The following is a 26,786-nucleotide window of genomic DNA, read 5'->3' as shown; positions in this document are numbered from 1 at the left end:
ACAACAAAAGCAATAAATAGCTCCTAGCATGGCGGAGCCCCAGGCTCCCGCGGCGTCCTACGTACGCGCGCGCCGCTGTCGCAAGGGGCTTCCTCACGGCCCGGACGGATCGCCGCCTCCTCGCCGACGATGGCGACGCTGCCGCCGGAGCAGCGCACGCTGCGCGCGGCGCTGGACCAGCGGGGGCTCGCGGAGCCGCTGCTGTCGTCCTACCGGAGCGACGGCCACCACGAGGCGCGGGGCGATGGGCCCCTTCGGCGGGCGGCGGGGGCGGTGTGCGCGGCCGGCAGGGAGCTGTGGACGTTCTCGCGCAATGACCCCAGGAAGCCCGTGTACGCGGCCAAGGTGGCCACGGCGCTCGCTCTCATCACGCTGCTCGTCTTCCTCCGCGAGCCAAGCGACATTGTCAGCCACTCCGTCTGGGCCATCCTCACCGTCGTCGTTGTCTTCGAGTTCAGCATCGGTCAGTGTCTTTCTACATTATTTTCTTTCCGATCGCGATGAATCTATCAAGGTTGTTTTCTGCGATCCTTGAGCTAAACACGTCCGATTGTCTAGCTATATGCCCTAATGCACCGCCTCCTCGTCTATTTGTGATCAAATATTTTCTCCTGGAGCAAATTAATTTCTGAATAACCTAGGAAAGCTTTACTTTTACACAACAGAAATCAGCAATGCACCAGCAAGCAAATAGTACTAGGGTAATGCAGTGCGATCGCTACAATGGTGAAGTTTGGGTATTATTTTCCACTTTAGCTGCACGTCAGTCGCCTGAAAACACATTTTAGGTCAGTCGATTTCGGACGGAAGAAGCAGCCATTGGCTCTGGAGAAGCCCCTGGGTCTATCTTAAGGTGATAGGCAACCCTACTATCTATCTTAGGATGGCAGGTTATCCCATTATCTATCTTAAGGGTGTTGGGGATGGTGCAGGTTCGCCTGAAAAAACTGGTCATCGCCGGGGTTACAGGGATGGTTGGGGGGTGGCGGTAGCATGGCCGTGGGAGGAGGTTTAGGGAAAGGTGAGGCGGCAAGGCTGGCGCAGGAGCACCGCCGGCCGCAGGCGGTGGTGGCTAGCGGTCCGGCTAGTGGTACGTTCAATAGTTGGGACGTTGGGGAAGAAGAAGAAGAAGAAGAAGAAGAAGAAGGAGGTGGGAACTGGAGGTTGAAGAAGCAATCCGAACCACTTGTTTTGCATCAGACAGCTGAAACAAATCGACTGATCCAAATAGAATTTTCAGTCAACTTACCCCTAGCCAATCCCATTATATTTTTCAATGCCAGCAATGTTAAACGGGTAATGGTGAAGTTTGGAACCATCGTAGCTTCTGCATCTTCGATGGCATCACGCCGTCGCGTACCCACCTGGTACTCGCCATCCAGTGCTAATAAGAAACTTCTTTTTTAGGGGTAGTATGAAACAGCAAGAAAGAAATGTGCTATAATCATTTGTGCTATAATCATTTACTGGTGCTTATCGTTACAATGTACCAGTGGTTGATTTATTTTTTGTCTTCTCCATACAGGTGCAACCTTGAGCAAAGGCCTTAATAGGGGATTGGGGACTCTGACGGCAGGCGGGCTTGCTCTAGCAGTTGCTGAATCGGCAAGGCACATGGGCGACCAGGACATAGTGTTTCTCATCATCACCACCTTCGCCGTTGGTGAGTACTCCCAGGTGAATATCAGCTGATACCACCACTCAAATGCTCCTATACTCCCAGTTTGAAATTTTCAAATTCACTTGTTCCAAGATGTTTGGGTTTTTTATTTTGCGAATGTTCACAACACATGTCTCTACAACTCCTAGAAATTTCAGATCAAAACTGAAATACACAAAGAAAAACAAAAGGACAAAAAATCCGACATGAATATTTTTTTCGAAACAGAAATCCAACATGAATAGTGTCAATAAAATACAGACAAAAGGATGAATAGTGTCAAAACCACACTATTCACATCTGGATTTGTCTTTTTTATCACTCCATGTGTTTTTCGAATTTGGTTCTGAATTTTTAAGGGTTGTAGACACATGGGACATCAAAATTTGACATCTTCAAACTGGGAGCATGCATGTGTGTGGTAGTACCACCTGATATTTCCCCCTACCAAAACAAGCTTGGGTATCAAATCATCATGCACACTGGTACTCCTACCACTAGTGAAGTTCCAACGTATCTCTCATAACTAATGATTATTTGATTGCCAGGATTCGCTACAACCTTGATAAAGGTGCACCCCCAGATGAAGCTGTACGAGTACGGGCTCCGCGTCTTCCTGCTCACCTTCTGCTACGTCACGGTGTCCGGGTACAACACGGGGGAGTTCGTCGGCGGCACGGCCGTGAGCAGGTTCCTGCTCATCGTCATCGGCGGCGCCGTCAGCCTGGCGGTGAACATAGGCATATACCCGATCTGGGCGGGAGAGGACCTGCACCACCTGGTGGCCAGGAACTTCGCCAGAGTCGCTGAATCCTTGGAAGGTACGAGCATTGACCACCTGGTGCTGGTGGCCAACTGCTTCTGCGCCACCTGGTTTGCTTCTAAGATCTGGAAAACCGCTCTGGTTGCTGGTTGTTGCAGGATGCGTCGATGGATACCTGACATGCATGGAGTACCAAAGGGTTCCTTCCAAGATTCTCACGTACCAAGCTTCGGACGATCCCCTGTACAGTGGGTACAGGGCGGCTGTCGAGGCACAGACGCAAGAGGAAACACTGGTCTGTCTTCTTCTTGCTCGTGCTTCTGTCTACGTAGGATTTTCTCGCGTGTTTCTAACATGGTTGTGTGTTGGCAGCTGGGATTTGCCATATGGGAGCCACCGCACGGGCCGTACAAGATGATGAAGTACCCCTGGCAGAGCTACACCAAGGTTGGCGGCGCGCTGAGGCACTGCTCCTTCGCCGTCATGGCGCTGCACGGGTGCATACTGTCGGAGATCCAGTCGGCGCCGGAGAACAGGCAGGTGTTCAGCGCCGAGCTCCACAGGGTGGGCGATGAGGCGGCCAAGGTGCTGCGGGAGCTCGGGCACCGGGTGAAGACCATGACCAGGCTGAGCTCGCCCAACATCCTCTCCGAGGTCCTCCACGCCGCCGAGGAGTTGCAGAAGAAGATCGACCAGCGGTCCTACCTCCTCGTCAACACGGATCGTTGGGGGGAGGACACCGCCGCCTCCACCACCACCTGCAGCCGGCACGAGGCAGGAGCCGGAGCCTCCAGGGACAATGAGGCGCCGCCGCCGCCGTCGGAGCACGCCGTCATCATCAACATCCCTCCAATGCACGATTCGGAGTCGAACACGTCCCTCGCCCGGATCGCCAGCGTCAACGTCCCTCCACTGCACAAGTCGGAGTCGAACACGACCCTCGCCCGGGCCGCCGGCGTCAGCCTCCCTCCACTGCACAAGTCAGAGTCGACCACAACCCTCGCCCGGGCCGCCGGCGTCAACATCCCTCCGCTGCACAAGTCGGAGTCGAACACGACCCTCGCCCGGACCGCCAGCGTCAGCGTCCCTCCACTGCACAAGTCGGAGTCGAACACGACCCTCGCCCGGGCCGCCGGCGTCAGCATTCCTCCATCGCACAAGTCGGAGTTGAACACGACCCTCGCCCGGACCACCAGCGTCAGCATCCCTCCACTGCAGGAGTCGGAGTCGACCACGACCCTCGCCCGGGCCGCGGCCCTCGGCAGCATGCACAAGTCGGAGTCGAACACGTCGCTCGCCCGGTTCGACTCGGCGGCGTCGTGGGCGGCCATGTCGTTGGCGGACGGCCTGGCGCTCAAGCCCCAGGGGTCCTGGCACCACCGGATGCCGCCGTTCCACCCGGGCCAGCCGCTCGAGGCCGCGGAGTCGAGGACGTACGAGAGCGCGAGCGCGCTGTCGCTGGGCACCTTCGCGTCGCTCCTCATCGAGTTCGTGGCGCGGCTCGGGAACCTCGTCAACGCCGTCGAGGAGCTCAGCGACAAGGCCGGCTTCAAGGATCCCGTGGAGCAGCCATCCGTGTTAAGCAGGGAGGAGACTGGTGTTTTTGGCAGAATGACCAAGTTTTTCAGGCAGAAGAGATGATGTGGACGGCAAGAGAAGAGACTATATAAAACACTAAGTGATGGTTAAAGGGTAGCCCGATGTTGTTCAATTAGCCAGACTTGGGTGTATCAAAGAAGCATGTAGAAGGTCTGATATATACAAGGTATACATGTAAATACAAATGTGAAAATTGGAGAATATGAAATGCTTTCTGATGCATAAAGTGAAACAGGGTGAGAGGAATACTCTGTAATAACCAAAGTTTTTAAATAACGGTCTCTACTGCATTTAGCAGGGTCTCACTAAACAACGTCTTTGTACTTAGACTATTGACCGCTGTTATAACACTATGTCACATCTAGATGTGAGATAATACCTTACATCTAATTATGACATCATCACACATCAGCAGATAAACAAGAATCTGTCTAAGTTGGGTCTAGGCTTTTTAGTCTTGGTTGTTTTTTGTTATTGATTGGGCTTTATTGTTGTTGCACAAAACAACAATAAGCAGGGAGGAGACTGGTGTTTTTGGCAGAATGACCAAGTTTTTCAGGCAGAAGAGATGATGTGGACGGCAAGAGAAGAGACTATATAAAACACTAATTGATGGTTAATGGGTAGCCCGATGTTGTTCAATTAGCCAGACTTGGGTGTACCAAAGAAGCATGTAGAAGGTCTGATATATACAAGGTATACATGTAAATACAAATGTGAAAATTGGAGAATATGAAATGCTTTCTGATGCAGTAAAGTGAAACAGGGTGAGAGGAATACTCTGTAATAACCAAAAAATTTAAATAGCGGTCTCTACTGCATTTAGCAGGGTCTCACTAAACAACGTCTTTGTACTTAGACTATTGACCGCTGTTATAACACTATGTCACATCTAGATGTGAGATAATACCTTACATCTAATTATGACATCATCACACATCAGCAGATAAACAAGAATCTGTCTAAGTTGGGTCTGGGCTTTTTAGTCTTGGTTGTTTTTTGTTATTGATTGGGCTTTATTGTTGTTGCACAAAACAACAATAAGCAGGGAGGAGACTGGGGTTTTGGGTAGAATGACCAAGTTTTTCAGGCAGAAGAGATGATGTGGACGGCAAGAGAAGAGACTATATAAAACACTAATTGATGGTTAATGGGTAGCCCGATGTTGTTCAATTAGCCAGACTTGGGTGTACCAAAGAAGCATGTAGAAGGTCTGATATATACAAGGTATACATGTAAATACAAATGTGAAAATTGGAGAATATGAAATGCTTTCTGATGCAGTAAAGTGAAACAGGGTGAGAGGAATACTCTGTAATAACCAAAGTTTTTAAATAGCGGTCTCTACTGCATTTAGCAGGGTCTCACTAAACAACGTCTTTGTACTTAGACTATTGACCGCTGTTATAACACTATGTCACATCTAGATGTGAGATAATACCTTACATCTAATTATGACATCATCACACATCAGCAGATAAACAAGAATCTGTCTAAGTTGGGTCTGGGCTTTTTAGTCTTGGTTGTTTTTTGTTATTGATTGGGCTTTATTGTTGTTGCACAAAATAGAAAATAGAAAGGATAGACAGAAAAACAAGTTGTTCACGGGTGGATCTGGGCTTCTGGCTACAGCTTGTCTGGTGCCGTGACTAGGCTACATTAGAGTTTGACATGTTTGAACCATTGCATGTGGCCTCATGAATGAACGCACGAATAATGGATCTCCTTGGCGAAAGTATGAGGCATCTCGATGTAGAGCTCGTGAGAAATGTTGTAACTTTTTTTTCTGATTTTTCTATAAACTATTTGGTGAAATAAAAAATTATTTGCAAATTTTAAAAGTCCGCGGATTAGAAAGGAATGGGAAATTTGAAAGTTTTCAAGAATTAAAAAAGTCATCGAATACAAAAATATGTTCATGAAAAAAATGTCGACAAATTTGGAAAAAGTTCATTAATTTTTTTAAAACAATAAAACATGAATTTGGCAAATTCATTATTTTAAAAAAATCATAATTTTAAGAAAATGTTCATGATTTTTTTTAGAAAATGAAAAAGAAAAAATATGAATACTTTTTCAAATGTGGACATACAACTGGCTAACAACCCTTCTCCCGTCCCTAAATGCAGTCTCATTGAACACATGCAGTAGCGTGCCGAGGGTGGACTTGCAACTGAGCCAAAAAGAAGTCGGACCGAGTTTCTTGTCGAGGATGGACTTGCAACATGGACAATAGTGAGTCGGGCCCTCAGTTGCGTATCGAGAGTGGAGTTGCAGCTGGAGCAAAAGTGGGTCACTCTCCTCCCCCGGTTGAGTATCGAGAGTGGACTTGTAGCTGGAATAAAAAATGATCGATCTCTCGGTTGCGTATCGAGGGGGGGCTTGCAACTATGACAAAAAGGCAGGACCCCAATTGCATGTCAGGGGTGTAGTTGGAATTGCAAGTAAGACAAAAATGGGTTAGCCTCCAATTGCATGTCAAATGTGGACTTGCGACTGGGATAGGAAAAAGCCCCCCCCCCCACCCCACCCCCACCAATTGCATGTCGGGGTAAAGTTACAACTAGGACAAAAAAGGCCGGCCTCCAGTTGTGAGTCAAGGATGGACTTGCAATTGGGACAAAAAAGGTCGGTCCCCGGTTGCGAGTTGAGGTGGACTTGCAACTGGGACAAAAAAAGGTCGGGCCACAGTTGGGAGTCAGGGTGGGATTGCAACCGGGACTAAAAAAGATCGCCCCCCGGTTGCGAGTTGAGGATGGACTTACACTGGGACAAAGAAAAGGTCAGACCTCAGTTGCGAGTCGAGGGTGGGATTGCATCTGGGACAAAAAGGTCAGACCCCAGTTTCAAGTCGATGGTAGACTTGCAATTGCGACAAAAATGGGGCGGGCCCTAGTTGTGAGTTGAAGGTGAACTTGCAACTAGGATAAAAAGAAGGTCGGGCCACAGTCGACGATAGTATAGATAAGTAACAAAATTTGGTAAGGTGTTGGTATTTTAACTCCACTTGTCGATTCTCCTTATTATCCTTGTCTTTCTCCTCATCCTCCACAAGGGCATATTCATCCTCATCCTCCTCTTTCTCCACAAACACCGGAATACCGCTAACAAGTGGCTTGGTGATGTCGAATCTGACCTTCACCCTCATGTATTCTGCCATGGCCATTCCACAATCATCAACATCCACGTCTAAGAAGTCACCAATTTCAATCCCCCCCCCCCCCCCCCTCTTTCTTCACCTGATTCCTTGTTCATTGACCCCATCAACAGGTTGCGTCTTCTTGAATTCATATTCATGTAGGGTCTTGGTAGGGTTGAACTTGTCCAGCACCAGCAAACTTATGTATTGTCTAAAAGAAAAGGCAAACTTTTGATGAACATCCACAGACCATAGTCTAGTGCCTCCTTACACTCAATCCCCTTGAATGGACACCTGATCCATCCTGCCTAAAGTGCTTACTACTCTCACATGCTTACCTTCCGTACCTTGGCTGTTTTGTAAAACCTCTTAAGGGCCTCATCTTTAAGGCCGGGCATTAGCCTATTCGCTAAAAAAAATGTTTATCAGGGGAGACAACAGCTAACACATTGCCTACATCTTCCCAGCTCCTTGCTGGCTTGCATTCCTTTCTTCTCTTCTTCAGAGAGATTCAGGGATTTCAGCTTCCTCTCGACACCTTCCATCGAAACACCACCCTACTAGCACCTCTCATAGTTTTTGTGACCAACCAAAGTATAAAGAAACGCAGGGGAAATCGAGTATTTTTTTAGAATAAGATATGAGTTTCTTAGAACATCAAAAATTGGTCCACTAGAAGGTGTATTTCTTAAGCAGGCAACATAAATAGAATAAGATATGAGTTTCTTTTTACTCTAATCAGCAAGTAGCTTTTAGGTTTTGGGTATGAAGCTGAAGAAACAGAGTGCCCCCGAATGACTCAAGAGCCTATTTGTATTTGTTATGCAGGCAACATAAATAGCAGCAGCAGCAGTATCCGCGTCTCTTGAGCCAGGATGTGCAATGCCTTCAACACTCAGGTAACCGCTCCATTACAAGGCGGCGACTAAGCTTCATTCAACGCACGCCAGTTCCTTTACTGCATGCAAGCAAACCCACACAACCGCAGGATTTTTGTGGGTCACTGATGAGCTTACTGTTTCTAGGCTCAAGAACAAAATGTATGTTGGAATAGGACTTCTGTCATACAAAATGACGTTGTGGCTAGCAAAATACTCCCTCCGTCCCAAAATAAGTGACTCAACTTTGTACTAACTTTAGTACAAACTTGAGTCACTTATTTTGGGACGGAGGGAGTACTAACAAACAAACACATTCACTTAACAACACGAGTACATAGCATAAGTCTGACCAATTTATAGTGGCCGGCATAGAGGGTACTAGTAGTACTTTGGTAACAGAGTTGCATGATAAAAGAAACATTATGATGAGTTCCAGCAGACTTGCAAGCCTCAAGCTCAAACAGCAGCAGGTAACATGATCAAGATCAACAGCAGCAGAAAGGAGACAAGCCAACGCTACAGCAGATGGACCGGACCGGCTATCACTTCACCCGGAAGACGCGCCACTCGGCTTTTTTTTAGACACGCCACTCGGCTTCACTCGGCTTGGCGCCCAAGTTCACCACAGCACCAGGCCCCGACACAACCTGCGCCACGACAAGTATGTTAATCAGTAACATTATCCGGGACAGTACCTTCATGCTTCAGTTCAGGGTACAACAGCATAACTATCACCAGAGAAAATTAAGCCAGATACCCTCATATTATTGCTATTATTTATTAAAAAACCACCAAGGCAGAAAGAATTCAGCTAGCTACTACTATTGCTATTATTAAAGAAAATTAGAAACCACTGGCAATTCCACTCGATCTACACCACATCAAGGACACCAGTGCGTACTAAACCCGTGTTATCTTACCGGTCTTGCAAGAGATGTCCCAGCTAACTGGTGCAGTTTGAATTGATGCAGCAATTGCTCAACAGCTGCCGGATCCGGCCTTGAATTCCTTCTTCTCCCAGCCAAATCCCAACATGCTTCAACCACGTCCACGTGCTGATCTGTGCCTGCGCGGGAATGAATATTAATCAAGTATTATGGCGTCATAACAGTGAATATTTCAGCCCTGACAAGATCCATTAATATGTGAGGCTTTACCTTCATTCCTACCCAGCTGAAGTGGACAGCTGAAACCATAGGTGTTCAATTGTACGCCAGGTCTTACAGTTTCATCTGAAGGTCACACAAATTCATCAGTTCCCATAGATACAAAAAATTCGTAGCTGGTGTCTTGAGACAGTAGAACAATATAAGTAGATCAGATGTATTCTATTCTGGATGCTTTTGAGCTACCAGGTCCTAATGCATAGAAGAAGATGAAGAGACACTAGTTTTTACCAAGGAGATCCGCCAGCAATTCCTTTGCTTCCTCAAGCGACCCTGCCCATTATTGGAGCACATGGTTAATAACTGTTGCAGATGTGTAGAAATTTAAGACCTATGCTAGCTGCTTAATCATGTATAAGGTTTTTGTAAGTACCAATGCTTGGAACCATAAGTTGCTGTCTGCAAAAAGCAAGGATGCAGAGGCCGGGGTGATCCCCCTTTTCGAAAAAAAAAAGCAAAGAATGTGGATATGTTCAAATGTCAGCAAAAACAAGTACTCCGTAAGAGCGAATTGAGGAGAGGGCTAGTAGTGAAGATCCATGTACAATTACCTCTTCAAGGCCCTGGCGATAGCTTCTGGTCGTCCTGTTTGCTTCTTCTTCAGGTAGCGCCTCCGGCTCCGTAAACTAGCGTAGATCAAATACAGGACGGCAAAATTAAACTGAGAAGTACTACTACTGAAATTAACAGGGAATCACTTCTACTGAAATTAACAGGGAATCACTGAACTGATTATTGTACGCCTTTCTGCCTTTAGATCGATGCACAGCACAGCTAGAAGGAAAGAATATTTTCTTTAGCAAACAGACATTCTACCTCTTTCTATAAGATTTAATGAAAATTGATAAAATCATTTAATAATATAATTTCTATGCTTAGTGTGTGACTCGTTATTTTTTCTTTTTAAAAGAAAAAAAAACTTAGTAGCAGGATCGTGGAACCTGCCTGAGTAGGATCGAGTTTGGATTACGTACCCGGAAGCAATTGGGAGTACGTGGTGCAGCTTGTTGCTGGTGGCCAGCAGCGCGATGCAGCCTCGCAGCTCTGGAGTAGAACCAGCCAACCTGGAGACGGCAAGCGATGCCTTGCGCCGCACTGTCTCCCAGTCCATGTTGGCCCTGCGTTCCGTTCGTACATACGTACGTTTATGAGTGAGTCCGCACGAATTAATCTATCTTCTTTTGTAATGGAGTGGAAAGGCAGAGGAATTAATCTAATCTATCTTGGCCGCGCCCCGGATGCAGAAAGAAATTGCATGGTACGTGCCTGACTTCGTCGACGGCGAGTATGGACAAGGAGATGGAGCGGAGCCTCAGATCGGCGTGGCTGATGGCCCTGCCGTTGTCAAGTTGGAGGTAGTTCCTGGGCACGGCCTTGTCCACGATGCCGTCGACGGCGCTGGCGAAGCGGTGGTGCATCAGGAGGAATTGACGGAGGACCTGGGCGCGGAAGCTCTTGGGACTGGCGGGCGGCGGCAGGTACCTGTCTAGGTATTCCACGGCGTCCAGCCACTGGCCCCGCACGACGAGGCCTCCCAGGTGCCGCAAGCTCATGTGCGCGCGCGTCTTGTTCGTCAACCTGTTTTGAATTTGATCAAGCCGAGCCGAGCGAGCGTCAGGAAAGAAGCTTGCTAGGGAGCCATTGATCTGTTCTTGATTTGAATTTTGAACTGCTTTTCATAGCGCTTAGATTAGAAGGAAATTTTCAAGTTTGAACAGAAGCGTGCGTACTCGCTGTAGGAGTCGTAGAAGCCTTGGTCCCAGAGGAAGGCGATGAGGCGCCGGTGACGAAGCCGCGTCACGCGCGGATGCTCCGGCGGGCTGGAAAGCCTGTGGGCGGCCTCGCCGACGGAGTCGTCCGCCGGGCCGGAGCGCTTCTCGGCGGTCTCGCCGGAGAATACGATGGAGGCATCCATCACTGGTGATTGGGATGGATATGGAGTGCGCGCGGATTGAACACGACGCAGAAAGAGCAAACATCTTATATCGAGAGCGGCGGGATAGCCCACTCTCTCTTGGCTTTACTCCTTTTTTCCTCTGGTTTAGAGGCTGAGATGGGCACCGTTGGTTGTTGAATCAGTTGGGCTAGTGTGTACGTAGACCACGGAGGAGAAGTGCACCGGGCCATTTGATGCTACCGGTGCATCAAACTTTTTTAGAACATTTTTAAATATTTCAAAAAAATTGAAAAAAATCTAGCACACCACCATAACATTAATGTATGTTGTCATAAAATTTCGTATCAAATTTCGAAGCATAGCTTGAGATATAAAAATAAAAAATTCGACATTGAATAGTATATAACACAAGTTGGGCTTTAGATTTGGCCTACTATCACACTGATGTCAAATTTATCATTTTTGTATCTTGAGCAATGTTTTGAATTTTCATACAAAATTTTGTGAAAATATATATTTGATGTTATGCCAATGTGTTAGATTTTTTTATTTATTTTTTGAAACATTTTAAAATGCACTAATGCGTCCGGTGCACCGGTAGCATCACAAGCACCGGTGCACCAGATACATTCTCGTATGGACTCAGTTTATTTCTCTAAGCATGTGCTAATACCTTTTCAACTTTTTGGTCCAACCGTAGGAAGTTAGACCTTACGCAGATAATCGACCGGATTTTCCTTTTTTTTAAAGCAATTTATTGTTTTTATTTATCAAAATGAGAGTTTTTTTTAACTTGTGGCATACTTTATTCAAATCAAATAACGGTTACATCACTAACAAGTTCAGCTAGGATAATCTGCGGAGGATCACCCTCCCAAAAAATTACAGAATTAGAATCATAGGAACTCCTAGCAAGCTCGTGTGCCACCTTGTTCTCTTCCCTTGGACAGTGAGAGTACAAGACTAAACCAATACTTTGAGCTAAATGAAAACACTCATTCAGAGTAGCAGAATAAGGACTTGGGATATCAACTTCCCTCTTGCATGGTTGGATAATCTCAAGACAATCAGATTCAAAGATCACATTTGAGCATCCCCACTGGTCCGCTAGCTCCATACCATTCTTCAACGCCAAAGCTTCCGATGCAGTGGCATCAAACACATGCATAAAGAGAGTTGTTGACCCAGTAAGAGCCTCACCCAGTGGTTTCGAAGAACCGCCGCTGTGGCTCCGCTTCCATCTTCTGTGAAGCATGCATCCACGTTCACTTTATAAAGATTTGGAGAAGGTTTAGACCATTTGACATCAGGTACACTAGTCGCACTCCTCGAGCTAGCATAATTGGACGTTGTCGCATGTATGGCGAGTGCTGTTTTGGAAGGAATGGCCACACCTTCGGCCTTCACAATTTCCCTTCTCTGCCATCAGATGTACCAAGCTCCAACCAAGATAGACTCTTGCAAGCCGAGATGTTGCAGTGTGGTTGAATTACGCCTTTGATTTGAGGATATTCTCAAGCACGACACTACCAAATCGGTCCAAAACAAGGGCTTGGACGATCGTTTCCTAAAGACTCAAAGCTTTCCACACTTCGTTAGCTCGAACACATGTAAACATGAGATGTCGCAAGTCTTCAGCTCCCCCCTTACAAACATGGCATTGTCCAGATACCGGTATATGACGATTCGCAAGGACTAACATACCCGGTATCATCCCATGTAAAGCCTTCCAACCAAAGATCTTTATTTTACTAGGAACTTGAAGCTTCCAGAGAATCTCCCTAACTAGGTTAGACTTTGATAGTCCAGCCTCATCTCTTCTGATTCTCGCACCAAATTGGTGTTCCCACTCAGTATAATACACGGACCTGACTGAAAAGGAGTACGTCCAAGTCTTGTGCCAGGCAACAAAATTCTCAATTAATTGTGTGCTCAAAGGGATCCTCAAAATTCTTTCAACATCGACCGAAACAAAATTTTCCAAGATTAAATCTTCATCCCATCTCCTTGTCCATGGATTAATCAACTCATCAACGGTATTCATAAGGCAAAAACCGTTCCAGATATAACTTTCCTGGATGGTCTACTCGGTATCCGGTGATCATCCCAAATATCGATATTACTTCCCAATCCCACTCTCCAAATATGCCCTCTTTTGAAAGTCCGGAGACCGGCAACAATAATTTGCCATGTAAATGAAGATCCCTTCTTTGGTCCTGCCTTCAAGAGATTTCCATCAGGATAATATTTAGCTCTCAAAACCTTGCATAGAGAATATTATCCTGATGAACTTCTATGCAAGCAACTGAGTAGGACCTTATAATGCATCACATAATAACACCAGGGGGCTTTGTGCAACAAAACATAACACAGGCACGTGCCACTTTGATGACACGGCGTCCAATTTGGCAACTGGTCAACATTTTGTATAAAACTGCTACCGCATCAAGACTTAAGTGACCAGTTTCCATGCGTTTTGAAGTTTTTGTATGGATTTGTTATCGCTATGCAAGTTCATATACTTATGGTGATATTAACTGTCATTTTCAGTTATGCCTTCCTCGCCCTGCTCAACTTCATCTTATTTGGGAGTAGTTTGTACTCTCTCTGAACTTTCTTCCCAAAAGTGCTCAAATCCATCTTCTGGTCATCCCTAAATTGCAAGCAGGTTCACAATGAAGCACTAAGAATCCCGGCTCTTCTGATAGGTGTGGTTGCCATTGGACTTCTTAATGACAATGCTCCCTGTCCTGTTGTCTTTAGATGCTTTAAAAATCCAAGGACAACCTTCTGAACAAAGTGCATTCATCCTAGTCGCCTCATTTCTAGCTCTTTGACACTATGCATCCAACGCCCTTCTCACCACTTTCATATCGCTGAAAACTAATCCAACCCTAAACACTGGATTATCCATGTCAAAATCTCAGAGGATCAGCTTCGGGTACAAACAGATCATTTCCAACCAAAAAACTCGATCTATGCGCAAGGATCATGGAGAACATGAATTGATCATATGCGGGTAAAAACCTAACAAAACTGAGGCACCAAGCTCTTGAGGGAGCAGCCAAATTGAATACATACCATACTCCGGAGAGTAGGCACCAGGCTCCTTGAGGATCGGCTCCATGCCGCCTCGAACGCCGCCGGGGAACTCCAATGCGCCGCTGCCGATCGCCGATGAACAGGCGAACCCCAACAGACCAACACACGAAGGGGTTTGGGGAAAGTTAGCTAACCTAGGTGTTATTTCATGGCAAAACGGGGTCACTTTTACAAGTTTTCATTTCATCTCATCGCTAAGGACTCCTCAGAAATATATGTGATTCAATCAAGGGGGTTTTCTCAAAAAAGAACGAGCACAAGCACACGCCACTTTGATGACATGGCGTCCGATCTGGCAGCTGATCAACGTTTTGTATCAAATTGTTACCGCATCAAGACTTAAGTGATCAGTTTTCATACTTTTTCAAGTTTTTGTATGAATCTGTTATCGCTGTGCAAGTTCATGTACTTATTAGCTCGTGGATAAACATAGCAGTGGACGCCGTGCACGGAAGGAGCTTTTCACTAGGCCTGGAAACTACTCCCTCTATCCCAAAATATAAGAACGTTTTTTACACTAGCATAGTATAAAAAACGTTCTTATATTTTGAGACGGAGGGAGTACATACAGCCTTTGGTTGCACCAAAATTAGTTATCAGGTCATATAGGAAGCTCCACAGCTTGCATAATTTCAGGACGCGCTATTGACTTCAATATAGGCTGAAATTCTATCTACAGCTCAATAATACGTACATACGTTGATTATTGTGTATATACAAACAATGCGGTGCATTACAAACAAGTATTACAACAGACAGCGGGACCGTGGCTAGTGACTGTAGATGAAATAGGGCACGCGATGGCAGCTGCTATCCAGCATGCAGCTCCAATGGTATTCTCTATGTGCCACTTACATATGCATGTTTGCAACAATGCCCGTCAGAGGAAGAAGGGAAAGCCCTTCTGTGATTGTGCCTTGGTGCACTCTGAATTTGCCCATCCGATCTGCCTCCGCTCATTGTCATGCACAACTAGTTTGCCGCGCAGAGAAACATCTGAATGGAGAACCAAGAAATGATCATTGCAAGTTTGACGTAATTAATCGTGTCACTGCACAGCAAGATTACAGATTGGGGGGTAAGACAGGAATCTATACCTCCGACTATTATGGTTGACCCATGATTGATCTCTGTTCCATTTAGCAGCCCCAGACAAACATTGCCCTTTTCCTGGAATAAGTCGAGCAAGACCAATAAACATAAGCATGAGTTCTCAGCATGGAACTCATGTTAGAGGTGCAGATTGATGTTACAAGACCAAACAGAATTTTATGGAAAATACATGGAAGACTTACACTGATGATCAAGTAATCATCGGGAACAATGGTGAATGTTTTCGGCACGACAAACCATCTTCTCCCAAAATGAAGGTTCAAGGGCTTGAAGAAGGACCTGAAAATCCCGAGATGATTAGAAAAAGAGAAGTTAGTTTATTTTACAGGGGTTTGCCTATCGAACTTCCCCCCTAAGAGAGATATCTTATATTACCTAACAGAAAAATCAGCTTTCCAGCATAAAGGTAATGTCGTATCTGAGCTATCTTGGACAAAATTGGGAGAGTCATCTTTAATCTGAGATGTTACAAGAAAAAGTTAGTTAATGAAATTGGATGGCTTCACCCAAACGAACAATTAATGAGACTTACAGCATCAATAAGGTTTTTATACATCTCCTCTGGAAGGTATGTATACGAGCTCCCACTATCAAAAATCACTTGAACAGAATTTCCTGCGTGCCCGTGCATACTGAGCTCCTGATCTCCATAATTTACTTTCTGGGCCTCTGTGTGGTATAAGTTACTGACAATATTGAAAACCAAAATCATCAACGGAGAGCGCAAGGAATTGGTCAAAGGTTTCAAGGATTGTTGCAACAAAAATACAAGTTCATTATGTCTGTGATTTAGGAGCCAAATAAAAATGCTAATAACAGCGGTGCATGCAATTAAACTTTTAAAAAGGAGGATGCAACTTACTCTGGACCACCTCGAATAGGAGCCCATGTCATTCCCCATCTTGGTACATAATCATCACCCAGAAACATGTACCCCCCACCATTTGTTTCTCTAGTGATACAATGACCGAAAATGTTGGAAATAATTCCTTTGCTGGCCAGCTGACTAGGAAGGCTTATTGCTGCACTGCTAAGACCAAGAATCCCATCGGTCTTTGCTGGTGAGGACAAAAGCTGGCCTTGCTGATCATATGCACACCTATTTGGTAGATAAAAACAAGTAAGATACTTCAATGATTTAAAATCATTTGCTCTAATGTATCACGAATGTGCAAAAGGGTCATCTCCTAAAAGGTTTGACCGTACCCAAATACAAAGTCTAGCTTTTCCTTTCCACCATTTGTAGCGATTAGATGCATATCATCCTTCGCAAGAACACCCATAGACGAGCTTCTATCGGCATATTCAATCTCATAGTCACATTGCTTGCAAGTTTCGCAGTAGTTCTGATCGCCTTGCAACTCTTGACATAGCAAATCCCTGGGAGGGACTATCTTTTCTTTTGCTGGCTTATATAAAGGATGAGGTCCCTGCAATTGCGGTACATATTTTTTTAGAGCAGTTGAATAAACTTGGATAAAATAGCGTGGCTAATCACAAACTGATATACTCAAACATCCGGATTTGTTAAATTTCTTACTTGGGCACAGTTTGTGCATGGTGCGTCACACTGAATCCATGTTAAATCGCTTCCAGTATCAACATCAAGGAAATAAGGTCTTGGTGGATTGCCAACAAAGATAGATGTGTAATACTGCCTGCAATTGGGATAAGATAATATTAGCCTCAACAGCTGCAGACCAAGCTTTATAGAAATCTAAAATAAGCAGAGCATGGCTTACTATCAGACACATTGGCATAAATAGTAGCCTTTTATGGATAGAGAACAGTCCATCGAATATAGAAATTATTCTGGTAAATAGGCTATAAATATATCAGACATATTAGCATAAATAGTAGCCTTAACTAAAAATGATAGATCCTCAGACCTTAAGAACTGTCTGCTTATGACCTTGGGAGCAGAATTGCATTTCTGGAACATAAAAGGACTTTCTAGCTTTGATGTATATACTCATTACAGCCTACACCAGTACAACTAAACTAACTACACCTTAAGTTCTTCATATATGTACAAATAACTTTGAAAAACAACCGTTGGATGAAGTCGATCAGACGGTAGAGGTGGCCAATCCGAGTGTTGTTGACCATTGGATATTCTCTTTACTACAGCAGATTCTGCCATGTGTACTACCTAGAAGATTCTATGGCTGGGCTTAAGCCCTATGGACATTTTGCACAAAACTTAAACACACTTCTACTTTGTTCTAGACTCTTCCATATCTAGACTCTCTTAACTTCTTTTCTATCTAACTATCATCCATTTTTACTTGTGGCTATGGATGTACCTTCATAAGTCATACTTATCTTTCCAGATACAGAAGTAGCTATTCTTATTATTTTAATATGATATACCCAAAAATACACCTAGACAAAACACACTGGATATATTTTACCCGAGTTTTGCATCTTATACTTCATGTATATGCCTAAAATAATTTCGTCTGTCTATCGTAATAAAGTAACAATATACCGACCTTTGGTTGTAATTTGATTATCTTAACTCTCACATGGCAATGGACATGTAATTTACTAGTATATGGAACAGACATGTGCAATTTGATGAACGCCAAACTTCTAACCTGTTTTAGTACTTACTAAATCCAAATCTCATCACATCACCCAAACATTTTTTTGGGATCAGATTGAACCCAATTTTGTGATATAAAAGCATTAAGAGGGATCTAAATTCTAAAAGTTCGCTTTGTCCATCCAGTCCCAAAGAGGGATCTAACCTGTTTTAGTACATCTGATCATCAAAAGCACCCCCCGCCCCTTTTCTTGAAATTGAATCATAAGGCAACGGAGTAAAATTTACTCTTAGAGTCAAATCAAACTTCTGAAGAATTGGTACGCACCCATCGGGGAACACATTGCCCTTGATCGGGAGCAGAACTGTGGAGTTCGTCCCAGCCGATGTCGCCCCCTTGACATCCAGCTTCTTCGTGACCTTCCTGCCGCCGCCGTCATCGACCCTCTTGGCGGCGAGCTTGATGTCGCCGAATTCCCGCAGCGCGCGGCCCTGGTGCGCCTTGGGGTAGAGCTGGAACAGGAACGACTTGGTCTCGTTCCGCTCCTTCTGCGCCTCCTCCTCCTCCATCCCGAGGAACTGCACGGCCACGTCCGAGTAGAAGCTGTAGTAGGCCGCGAGCGCGAGCGCGCCCAGCACGAGGACCATCGCCCCCGCCCGCCGCGAGACCGCCCGCCTCGATCGCCTGGCCTCCCTCCCCGCGGTAGCCATCGGAGGCCCCCGATGCGGCGGCAGGGCCGGAGCGCCAGCGCCCGGCTCGTCGGTGTAGGTGAAGGCGGTGATGGTCTTGCCCTTGGAGGGCTGGTCGGGGGGCGGGAGGGTGATGATGACCACGCCGTGGAGCTGCGGTGGCTCCGGCGGCGGAGGAGGGGGCGGGGGCGGTGGTATCGGCATCTCCGGTAGAGATCCCGGCGGCGCTCCGGCGGGGCGGGGTCAGAGGCGGCGGGGAGGGGAGGCCATCGGGGGCAAGTGATGAGGAAACTGGCTGGGGAAAGGGGGGGATGGCTTTGGTGAGCTCGGCGGACTGTGATTGGTCCGCTGACTTGACTTTCTGCGCAAAAGGGCATGATTGGAATTTCTCGGCAGATAATTCCTGGAGCTGCCATGATTTTTGTTTACGTTGGCGACGCGCATTGGCTTACGCACGGGAGTGAACATTGCTTCTGAATTATATATAATCGCTGGTGACATGTGCGTTATATAAGTTGCCGAAAGTATAGCGATGAAACCAAAACCATGTGCTGCAAATACTGCTTAGTGCCAAGGAGGAAAACAGAGCCAGCCTACGTTGCAATGTTGAACTAGGAAAGTTCATAATTATAAAAATGAGGACGTGGATGTGTAGATGTAACATGGGCCATGTTCGAGTGTTGGTAATGTGCATCGCAAGACGTATTCCAGGAATAGGAAGACCTTGAATTGTAGCCCCTCCAATCTGACCTCTTCTTTGTGCATTTTAATACTTTAGTTTTTTTGTTCAAAACGATACACACGAAGCGTTAGGAGGAGGTCTCACGAGGCGAATAGAAACCCTAACCACCAACCCGTCTACCGCCCCTCTCACCACCGCCAGAGTGCGTTGCCGGGCAAAGCCGGCGAGCAGTGAGGTTCCGATAGCGGGGAGCTTGGCGGACCGGAGGTTGGTGGGCTGTGGCATGCGCCTGTTGATGCTACCGCGACGAGTGTTGACGGGGTATAGTTTTGGAATTTATTGGTAAATTATTCATAATTCTCATAGTTAGATGTATCGGCCGTAGATGCTTCCTATGTACCATAGTGATCAAGGAGATGGAGCAACAGGCGCAATCTTACGGAGGACAGGTATAGGAATTTTATTGCCACATCATGTTCATTTGTCCCCTATGCTTAGTCGCCCTGATGATGGGAGTCCTTGGCGATGAAAGAAGGATTACCTTTGGCATCTTCTTTAGGCTTCCAACATGCTGTGACGGAATCGGACTGTTTAGAAGTAATTGATGCTTGTGGTGGAGGAAGTGCATGATGGCATGAAGGAGCTACAGTATTTGCAGACTGCGTTGATTTGATCGTGGAGATAGGCAATGCCCAGCTTATTGCTAGCTTACTTATTGTCTTCGGGGAGCCGATGGAGTCGCACATGAAATTGCCATTGAACCCGTCCCTCTAACCATCTAACCACGGGTTGGTTTGTTATCGGCCGTCGATAGAACCCGTCCCTCTAACCGATATGCACGTGGAAATAAGTGTAGCCTCGTAACCTTCTTTTGCTGTAGAGATTCCAAGGCTGCGACGGTCAGACAACATTCTTGCGTACTTTCCCCGGTCACCCTGGCACGGTGGGAGCTAGTTAGTTCTATTCATTTTTTACCACGTGAGCTAGTGACAAAGTGACTCCTAAAGAGCCAACTGGTGACAGTTTTCAGGCTTGCCTTATTGATTCTTCTTGGCCGATCTCGACGAGCTATCGGACAGTGAAAATTTTTGTTTCTGCGAAGCATATACGTGCTATGATGATAATTTGTTGGTTACTCGCATATGTGACTTGGCATATTTCAGCAAGAGAAATGCAGAGCTAGAATTTGGGTGAAGATGTTGATGGCAGCATGCCTGCCTCAATTACGATGATCTCGAGTTCTTTTTTTAGAAAGAGGGATATAGAGATGCACACAAGCGTATATTATCAATGATTGATAATATCAAACAAATCAGCTTACAAAGAGGAACATCATAAAAATTGAGTTCACCCACATAGGACATGGGACATGCCTCACAACATCTCCATGTGACCATGTCATACCACCAAACCTACCACAATATATATATTACTCCCTCCGTTCCTAAATATTTGTCTTTCTAGAGATTTCAAATGGTCACCACATACAGATATATATAAACATATTTTAGAGTGTAGATTCACTCATTTTGCTCCGTATGTAGTCACAATTTGAAACCTCTAGAAAGACAACTATTTAGGAACGGAGGGAGTAGAAGAAAAAGGACGCAAAGCTCCAAGACAACGACTTCGAGAAGGAATCGCGGCTGTTGGTTGGTCCAAACAGATGTGTCGGACCAATGGGATATCACCCTTGAAGGGGTCGAAACACCTTCAATAAGGTAACAACATTAACATTGCCTGATCAAGCCACAAGGCAAGATCCTGAGTTTTCACCCGAAGAAAATACATCCGCGATGTTTGTCGCCATAGTCACCACCCACCACTCTACCTGTTCACACGAAACTAGCCGAACAAAGGAGAAAAAAAATGAAAATTACCAAAAGTAAAGGCGTTGTCACGTCGCTTACCATCATTGCCACACCATCGTCTCAGTTGATGGTTGTTGTATGGTAGCCGTCATCATGAGATGCGCCATCTCGACAACTATCATCGGTAGCAGTGGGAGAGAGGGTTGCGCCTCGTACAACCACCCAATGCCCGATGCATCGCGCCGAATCCATATGATATGGCAAACCTCGCCACCACCTAGCTACACAACACATGTGCCACCACATCTGATCCGCACATAGGAATGTCGAATATGCCTCTGACCATCACCAACGAGACAACCCTCCCCTAGGCAACGACGACGGCTCTGCTCGTTCACCGATGTCGGTCACATCACCTCACACTCGACGCGCTATCGAACCCGACTGTGGCTATAGTAATCTTCGCACGACCTCGCCAATCACCAGCGGCGTTTTGACCACCTCAACCACACCGCCCTCAGCGACAAGGGGGCACGAGTGCCCACACGGCCTTGGCCTATGCATCGACAACCACCCGCCTAGCCCGGCGCATCTTGATAGAAAGCTTTAGCAAACAAAATGTTATAGGGAAATTATGCAAGTAAGTGATCCAACTTTGCCTTGTGCCCCTATAGTCAGTCGAGGGCTTTATTAATTTTAAGCCCGGCCCATTTTGTGCCTTCCTCTTAAGAAGAGTGAGTGATCCAATCCTCTGGCCCTTTCTGTGGCATGCAACAAGACGGCTGTAGAACCTTTTCCTTAAGCATTTTTGCCTAACAAAATAACCACACCGCTATATAATTAACGTCTTGGACAGTGAAGTGGCTCACAATTCTGCCAAAAGAAAGGTACGGCGTTGATCTACTTGAGCGCAAATTGCAAGTACACCCATGCGTGTTCATGAGAAGTTCTCCCATGATTTTTTTTCTTTTATTTTTTGAGGAAAGTTGTCCCATGATATTGGCGAAGCTAATATATTCTAACCACCGACTCAGGCAGATCTCCCATTCACCGTGAAGGTGGACGGCCTACATATTTGGCAACACTGGTAGGCTGCTACCATGACCAAAGATCCACTAGCGACTTAGTGGTTTTCTCCCAGGCTTCTTTGGTGACTGGCTTCTACGATAATTAGGTGTGATATACTTTGGGTCATGGATGATCGTGCTTCTATTAACTTTTTTTTGCCAGGGCTTCTATCAACCATTGAACGCATGAATAACGTCAATTTAGTTCCATATCTCAGATGCGGAAACATTTTGTTAACAGCAGTGATAATTGAAAGACGTGAAAAAGTGCTTATTAAAATGTTACACACATCAGAACATAAGAAATATAATAACGGTATAATTCAACATGTAAACTCGACAAACCAAAATCTTCAGATTTAAACAAGTTCGCAAAGCAAAAAGGGCACGTTCAGTTTGGTGGGGATGAAAGAGGGCTGAGGGGTGTTAAATCTTGGTTCGCAAGATTGGATTTTTTTTTCCGTTGAGTCTTGCGTAATGTTTATTTTCCTTTGAAAAAGGAACCAATCCTACATAGGAATAGGAATCCCATTCCTATAAACCAAAGGGATCCAAAGGGAAATTTCCTATAGAAATCATATCCTACAGAATTCCTATGAAATTCCTCCAAACCAGAGGAGGTCTAAACCCTCTCCAATCCCCTTGGGGAGAGGATTAACTGACAAAGGCCTAAACTAGCTTATTACATGAAAGGACCATAATATCATCCCAAAGAAGGGAAATTAAATGTTCACCAACCTAGAGCACTATAGGATCAACAATTGAAAACTGCGATGCTGGATAGGTTGGCAATGCTGTATGTAAAGCAACTTCGAAATCAACAACCAAAAACAAGCAAAACCTATATAGCAAACAATTTCACATGGAACTTGGCATCTAACCGAAAGAAACATGCACAAGTCTTCAGTATGTTTAAATTTCAAACACTAAACAACGTCTTTAAGTTCTACAACCATGGAGTAGCAAACTAAGCAGATCACAAGGTTCTTCTAGCTGCAGGTGATATCTCTTAAGTTCTCATCTAGCATTGACCATCCACAGGCTTACCCTGCATATGGATGGTAGCGACCAGTAGCACCACCACCACTGCTGCTACCATAGCCTCCCCTAGCACCATAGAGTCCACCCACGCCAGACCTAACACTAGGATCGGCACTGGCACCTGAAGAGTCATAACTAGGACCATAGCTAGAAGTGCCATAAGGCACAGCATCACGCCCATATGCACCACCTAAACCACCACCATAAGGCACAGCATCACGCCCATATGCACCACCTAAACCACCACCATAACTGCCACCAAAACGACTGGTGTAGAGCGACGATTCTCCATGATAACCTCCAAATGCTCCATCATAACCACCATAGCTGCTACTATAGTCACCAGGAACATAAGCACTACTGTAGCTGCCAGGAACATAAGCACTACTGTAGCTGCCAGGCCTAGCGCCAAAACCAGGTGATTTATAGGGGGCAAAGCGACCACCATTGTTGTAACGGCTGGCAAATCCATCATAACCATCTGCATAAGGAGATCTCCTAGGTTTGCTATCAAGTGAATGAGGTGGGTTAGAGGGTTTCTTTGGTTCTGCCTTCTTGATCTCCACCTACAGCAAAGCAAGAAAGTCAACCTATGTCTCTTTCAATTCTATATACTTCCAAGAATGGAGTGCTAATAATCTGCCACCTATGTAAGAACACAACTGGCAACTCAAACGAAAGAGCAAATCAGGCGAATATGGTGTGATTGCTCCAAGTAACTGGAGGCCCGTACTAATTACTAGTGTGTGTTGTACGAAACTAGGCTCACAAAAGTTTAGAAAGCACCAACGAAGGCTCACCTGAGTACCATTTAGATCAATCTTATTGCCTTTCTTAGCTAACAATTCATCTACAGTTTTTTCTGCATCAAACACTATAAATCCAAATCCTCGTGACCGGTTGGTCGAATGATCACAGATGATCTCATGTTCCACCACCTTTCCAAACTTTGAAAAGAAGTCCTTGAATTCACCTGTTAAATCAACAAGTTGAGGACTTCAACCTAATTATCTAGAGCAGCGCAGCTAACTGGCAGTAAAAAAAAACAAATAATACCATCTGTTAGAGCAGTAGGCAATCCGCCAACAAAAATCTTCTTTGTCTTGAAATCTTTCAGGGGGGCAGCACCCTTCGGGATAGTCCTTTTAATTTCGACCTGGAATTTTCATATTATGTCTAGTTAGTTTGAAGTGAAACTGGGGGCTTTAAGCCTTTTGATTCTGAAAAAGAAACCGCATTAAAGATACAAGTGCTTTTTTTTTGCTGTGGCATGGTCAAGGATCTTAAACTTCATAACATATGACTTGTGTACTATAAAATGCAAGGAAAAGCGATGAGCTCCCATGTGGACTGATATAATTCCAGCAGTAATAGGAACCATGCAGTGTACCTGCTTGCCATCGATGACATGGTTATCTTCAATCACTCTGTCAACAATAGCAGGATCTGAATAGGTAATAAATCCAAAGCCTCTGGGCTTTTGGGTATGGCGGTCCTTCATTATTACCGCATCGATTATCTCACCGTACTTCCCGAAGTACTCTTTGAACGTACCTGCATGTCGAGAACCAAGCAAATCAATTAGTAGCAGGTTGGTGTTCAACAGGAGAACAAAACAGCATTAAAACATCTACATTGGTATGCTAAATCATCAAGCACCGAAGTAACCTGCTTAACAGGTTCAAAAATATCGTAAAGGTTAGCGTTTTAGGTCCTCCCAAGATAATAAGACATCAGAACAAAGTGAATATTAATTGTGGAACGCTTTAACTACTGCTCGACTTAATAACTGCATAAAAAATCCTACAGTACGACATGTGTTCACAAATCCCACAATGTACATACGATGTTTCTCATCCGATGCATGTACGACACTGAGTCGTGACCCTTCGATCCAACGTCACAAGCAAATCCGACGATGAATGACGGCCAACGGAAATCGGATATAGAACGCCGTATATGAAGCAATTTCGTTTCTTTAATAACACAGAAGTGCTTCCTTTTTAATCAGTTAACATATGCACCCAGTATCGTTTAATGATTTTCCAACAAACAATTCACTTCTGTCTACCCAAATAGACTCCATAACAGGACTCCCAAGTCCACCTCCCTTCATATCTAACCGCAACGCCGTGTATCATAACAATTCGCATGCCCTAATGACGATCCAACCAAATCACAAGTTTTTTGCGAACAAACAGACTGGCATCCACTGGATCTTCGAGGCTACAAGCCTCCACAACAAGGTCAATCGACATCGAGGGCAAACAACGACTAGATCTGGAAGAATACGAACGGAACCTAACGAAATCGAGAAGCTTGCGGCAGGATAATAAGTAAACAAGATACAAGGTCAAGTCTAGAACGGATCTGCACGTACCCATGCTTGTCTGCCTGGAGAGCCCGCCAATGAACATCTTGCTGCACGAATCCCCCCGGAGAAGAAACAGAAAAAATCATAATCAGCGAAAGCACGTCTCGGCAGTCGAGATGCAGAAAACAAGCCGACGGACGGAAGGTACGAGGGGGGGAGAGAGAGGGCTCACGCGGGGCTAGCTCCATCCTGCTGCTTCATCTCGCCGGAACCCTAGGCTGGTGGGTGGGGAAACGAGGGGCGGAGGGAACGTGCTCTGCGGGATTGGGGATTTTGCCGGAACTTCTAGGCTGGGCCGCGGACGGGGAGGTGTATATACCCCTCGAGTCTCACAATTCGGCTACAACTCCCCCTCGCAATGTTGTGGAGAGGCGGTTTACACCGAGGGCTTATACCGCCATACGATTAAAAAAAAACTTATACGGCCAACTCAACATGGGGCCCATGTGTCAGCCTAATATAATTAAAAAATTGGCATAATAGTTTTAAACATGGCAAATCAAATGTTTTTTAGGCACATTTAGTTGGCGTTAGGATGACAGATATAGTTTACGAGCACGGCTGGAAAAAAATGAACTGAGACGGATTTGTCATGCTTGCCAACTAAACTTAGCTATTCTCGGCAAACACAAATTGTCATTAAAAAGTTTGATTTGCTATGGTCAAAAAGCTGACGTCGGATTTGTGATGGAGTTCATGGAAAACATACTCTATTTTTCTCGTTCTTACCTCAATCTCTCTATCTCTCTCGCCGCTTCACTGACCCTTTTGATTGATTACTACGACGGGGCTTGGCGCATATGCATCGACTGGGGCAGATGAGGAGCGCGTCGGAGACCAAGGAGTGAGTGGGTGTGGCCACTCCGATGGTCGCGAAATGGTCTAGCGCGAAAGCAAAGTTTTGGCAATGTCATGCGGGGTGCCAGCGCTAAAAACAACATGGCGGTGGGCCTGCTCGCCGCCATGTTGGATGCGCTGCTCTAGACCAGGGCATGACCGTGTCGCACCGCGTCGAAATCGGGCGTTGTGGAGACGAAGTAGCCGTTGCCGCTCGTCGCAGAGGCAAGTCATGGCATCCTGGAAGCGGAGTTGTCGGTGGTTCTCACGGACATGATGAGAGTGAACCATCGCACAGTTGTCGCATTGTGCGTCGACATCAATGTATGTGGTCGCTTAGCCATTGTAGCCATCAAATTGAGCCCCAGTGATGCGTGCGTACATGATCATGTGTTTCTGCATCTATATCAATCTAG

The 26,786-nt window shown here is 45.6% G+C and overlaps 3 protein-coding genes, 1 long non-coding RNA gene and 1 pseudogene across 4 annotated transcripts; 2 read left to right on the top strand and 3 right to left on the bottom strand.

Annotated features, from left to right (window-relative positions):
- LOC141026122 (uncharacterized) overlaps positions 1–26,786 on the top strand; it is a 159,212-nt pseudogene that overhangs the window by 37,925 nt on the left and 94,501 nt on the right.
- Positions 130–5,925, top strand: LOC109745496 (aluminum-activated malate transporter 5-like). Its single transcript, XM_020304619.2, has 6 exons — positions 130–463; positions 1,526–1,663; positions 2,209–2,481; positions 2,582–2,718; positions 2,796–3,298; positions 3,689–5,925. The coding sequence occupies exons 1-6, from the start codon at positions 130–132 to the stop codon at positions 4,062–4,064; spliced, it is 1,761 nt and encodes a 586-aa protein (XP_020160208.1). The 3' UTR covers positions 4,065–5,925.
- LOC109741006 (aspartyl protease APCB1) lies at positions 14,853–18,895 on the bottom strand. Its single transcript, XM_020300089.4, has 9 exons — positions 18,197–18,895; positions 16,861–16,978; positions 16,527–16,750; positions 16,183–16,419; positions 15,853–16,006; positions 15,696–15,778; positions 15,503–15,599; positions 15,305–15,377; positions 14,853–15,203 (listed from the first exon to the last, which is right to left on the bottom strand). The coding sequence occupies exons 1-9, from the start codon at positions 18,760–18,762 to the stop codon at positions 15,088–15,090; spliced, it is 1,668 nt and encodes a 555-aa protein (XP_020155678.1). The 5' UTR covers positions 18,763–18,895; the 3' UTR covers positions 14,853–15,087.
- On the bottom strand, positions 20,869–21,251 carry LOC141026270 (uncharacterized). Its single transcript, XR_012188006.1, has 2 exons — positions 21,151–21,251; positions 20,869–21,071 (listed from the first exon to the last, which is right to left on the bottom strand). It is a non-coding gene; the product is annotated as an uncharacterized lncRNA (long non-coding RNA).
- On the bottom strand, positions 22,975–25,913 carry LOC109740998 (heterogeneous nuclear ribonucleoprotein 1). Its single transcript, XM_020300077.4, has 6 exons — positions 25,706–25,913; positions 25,540–25,580; positions 24,550–24,713; positions 24,216–24,315; positions 23,960–24,132; positions 22,975–23,725 (listed from the first exon to the last, which is right to left on the bottom strand). The coding sequence occupies exons 1-6, from the start codon at positions 25,732–25,734 to the stop codon at positions 23,162–23,164; spliced, it is 1,071 nt and encodes a 356-aa protein (XP_020155666.1). The 5' UTR covers positions 25,735–25,913; the 3' UTR covers positions 22,975–23,161.

Source organism: Aegilops tauschii, chromosome 6 (assembly GCF_002575655.3).
Source record: "Aegilops tauschii subsp. strangulata cultivar AL8/78 chromosome 6, Aet v6.0, whole genome shotgun sequence".
NCBI lineage: Eukaryota > Viridiplantae > Streptophyta > Magnoliopsida > Poales > Poaceae > Aegilops > Aegilops tauschii.
The sequence above is the reverse complement of the archived record's forward strand: the minus strand, read 5'-3'. Positions and strand labels throughout refer to the sequence as shown.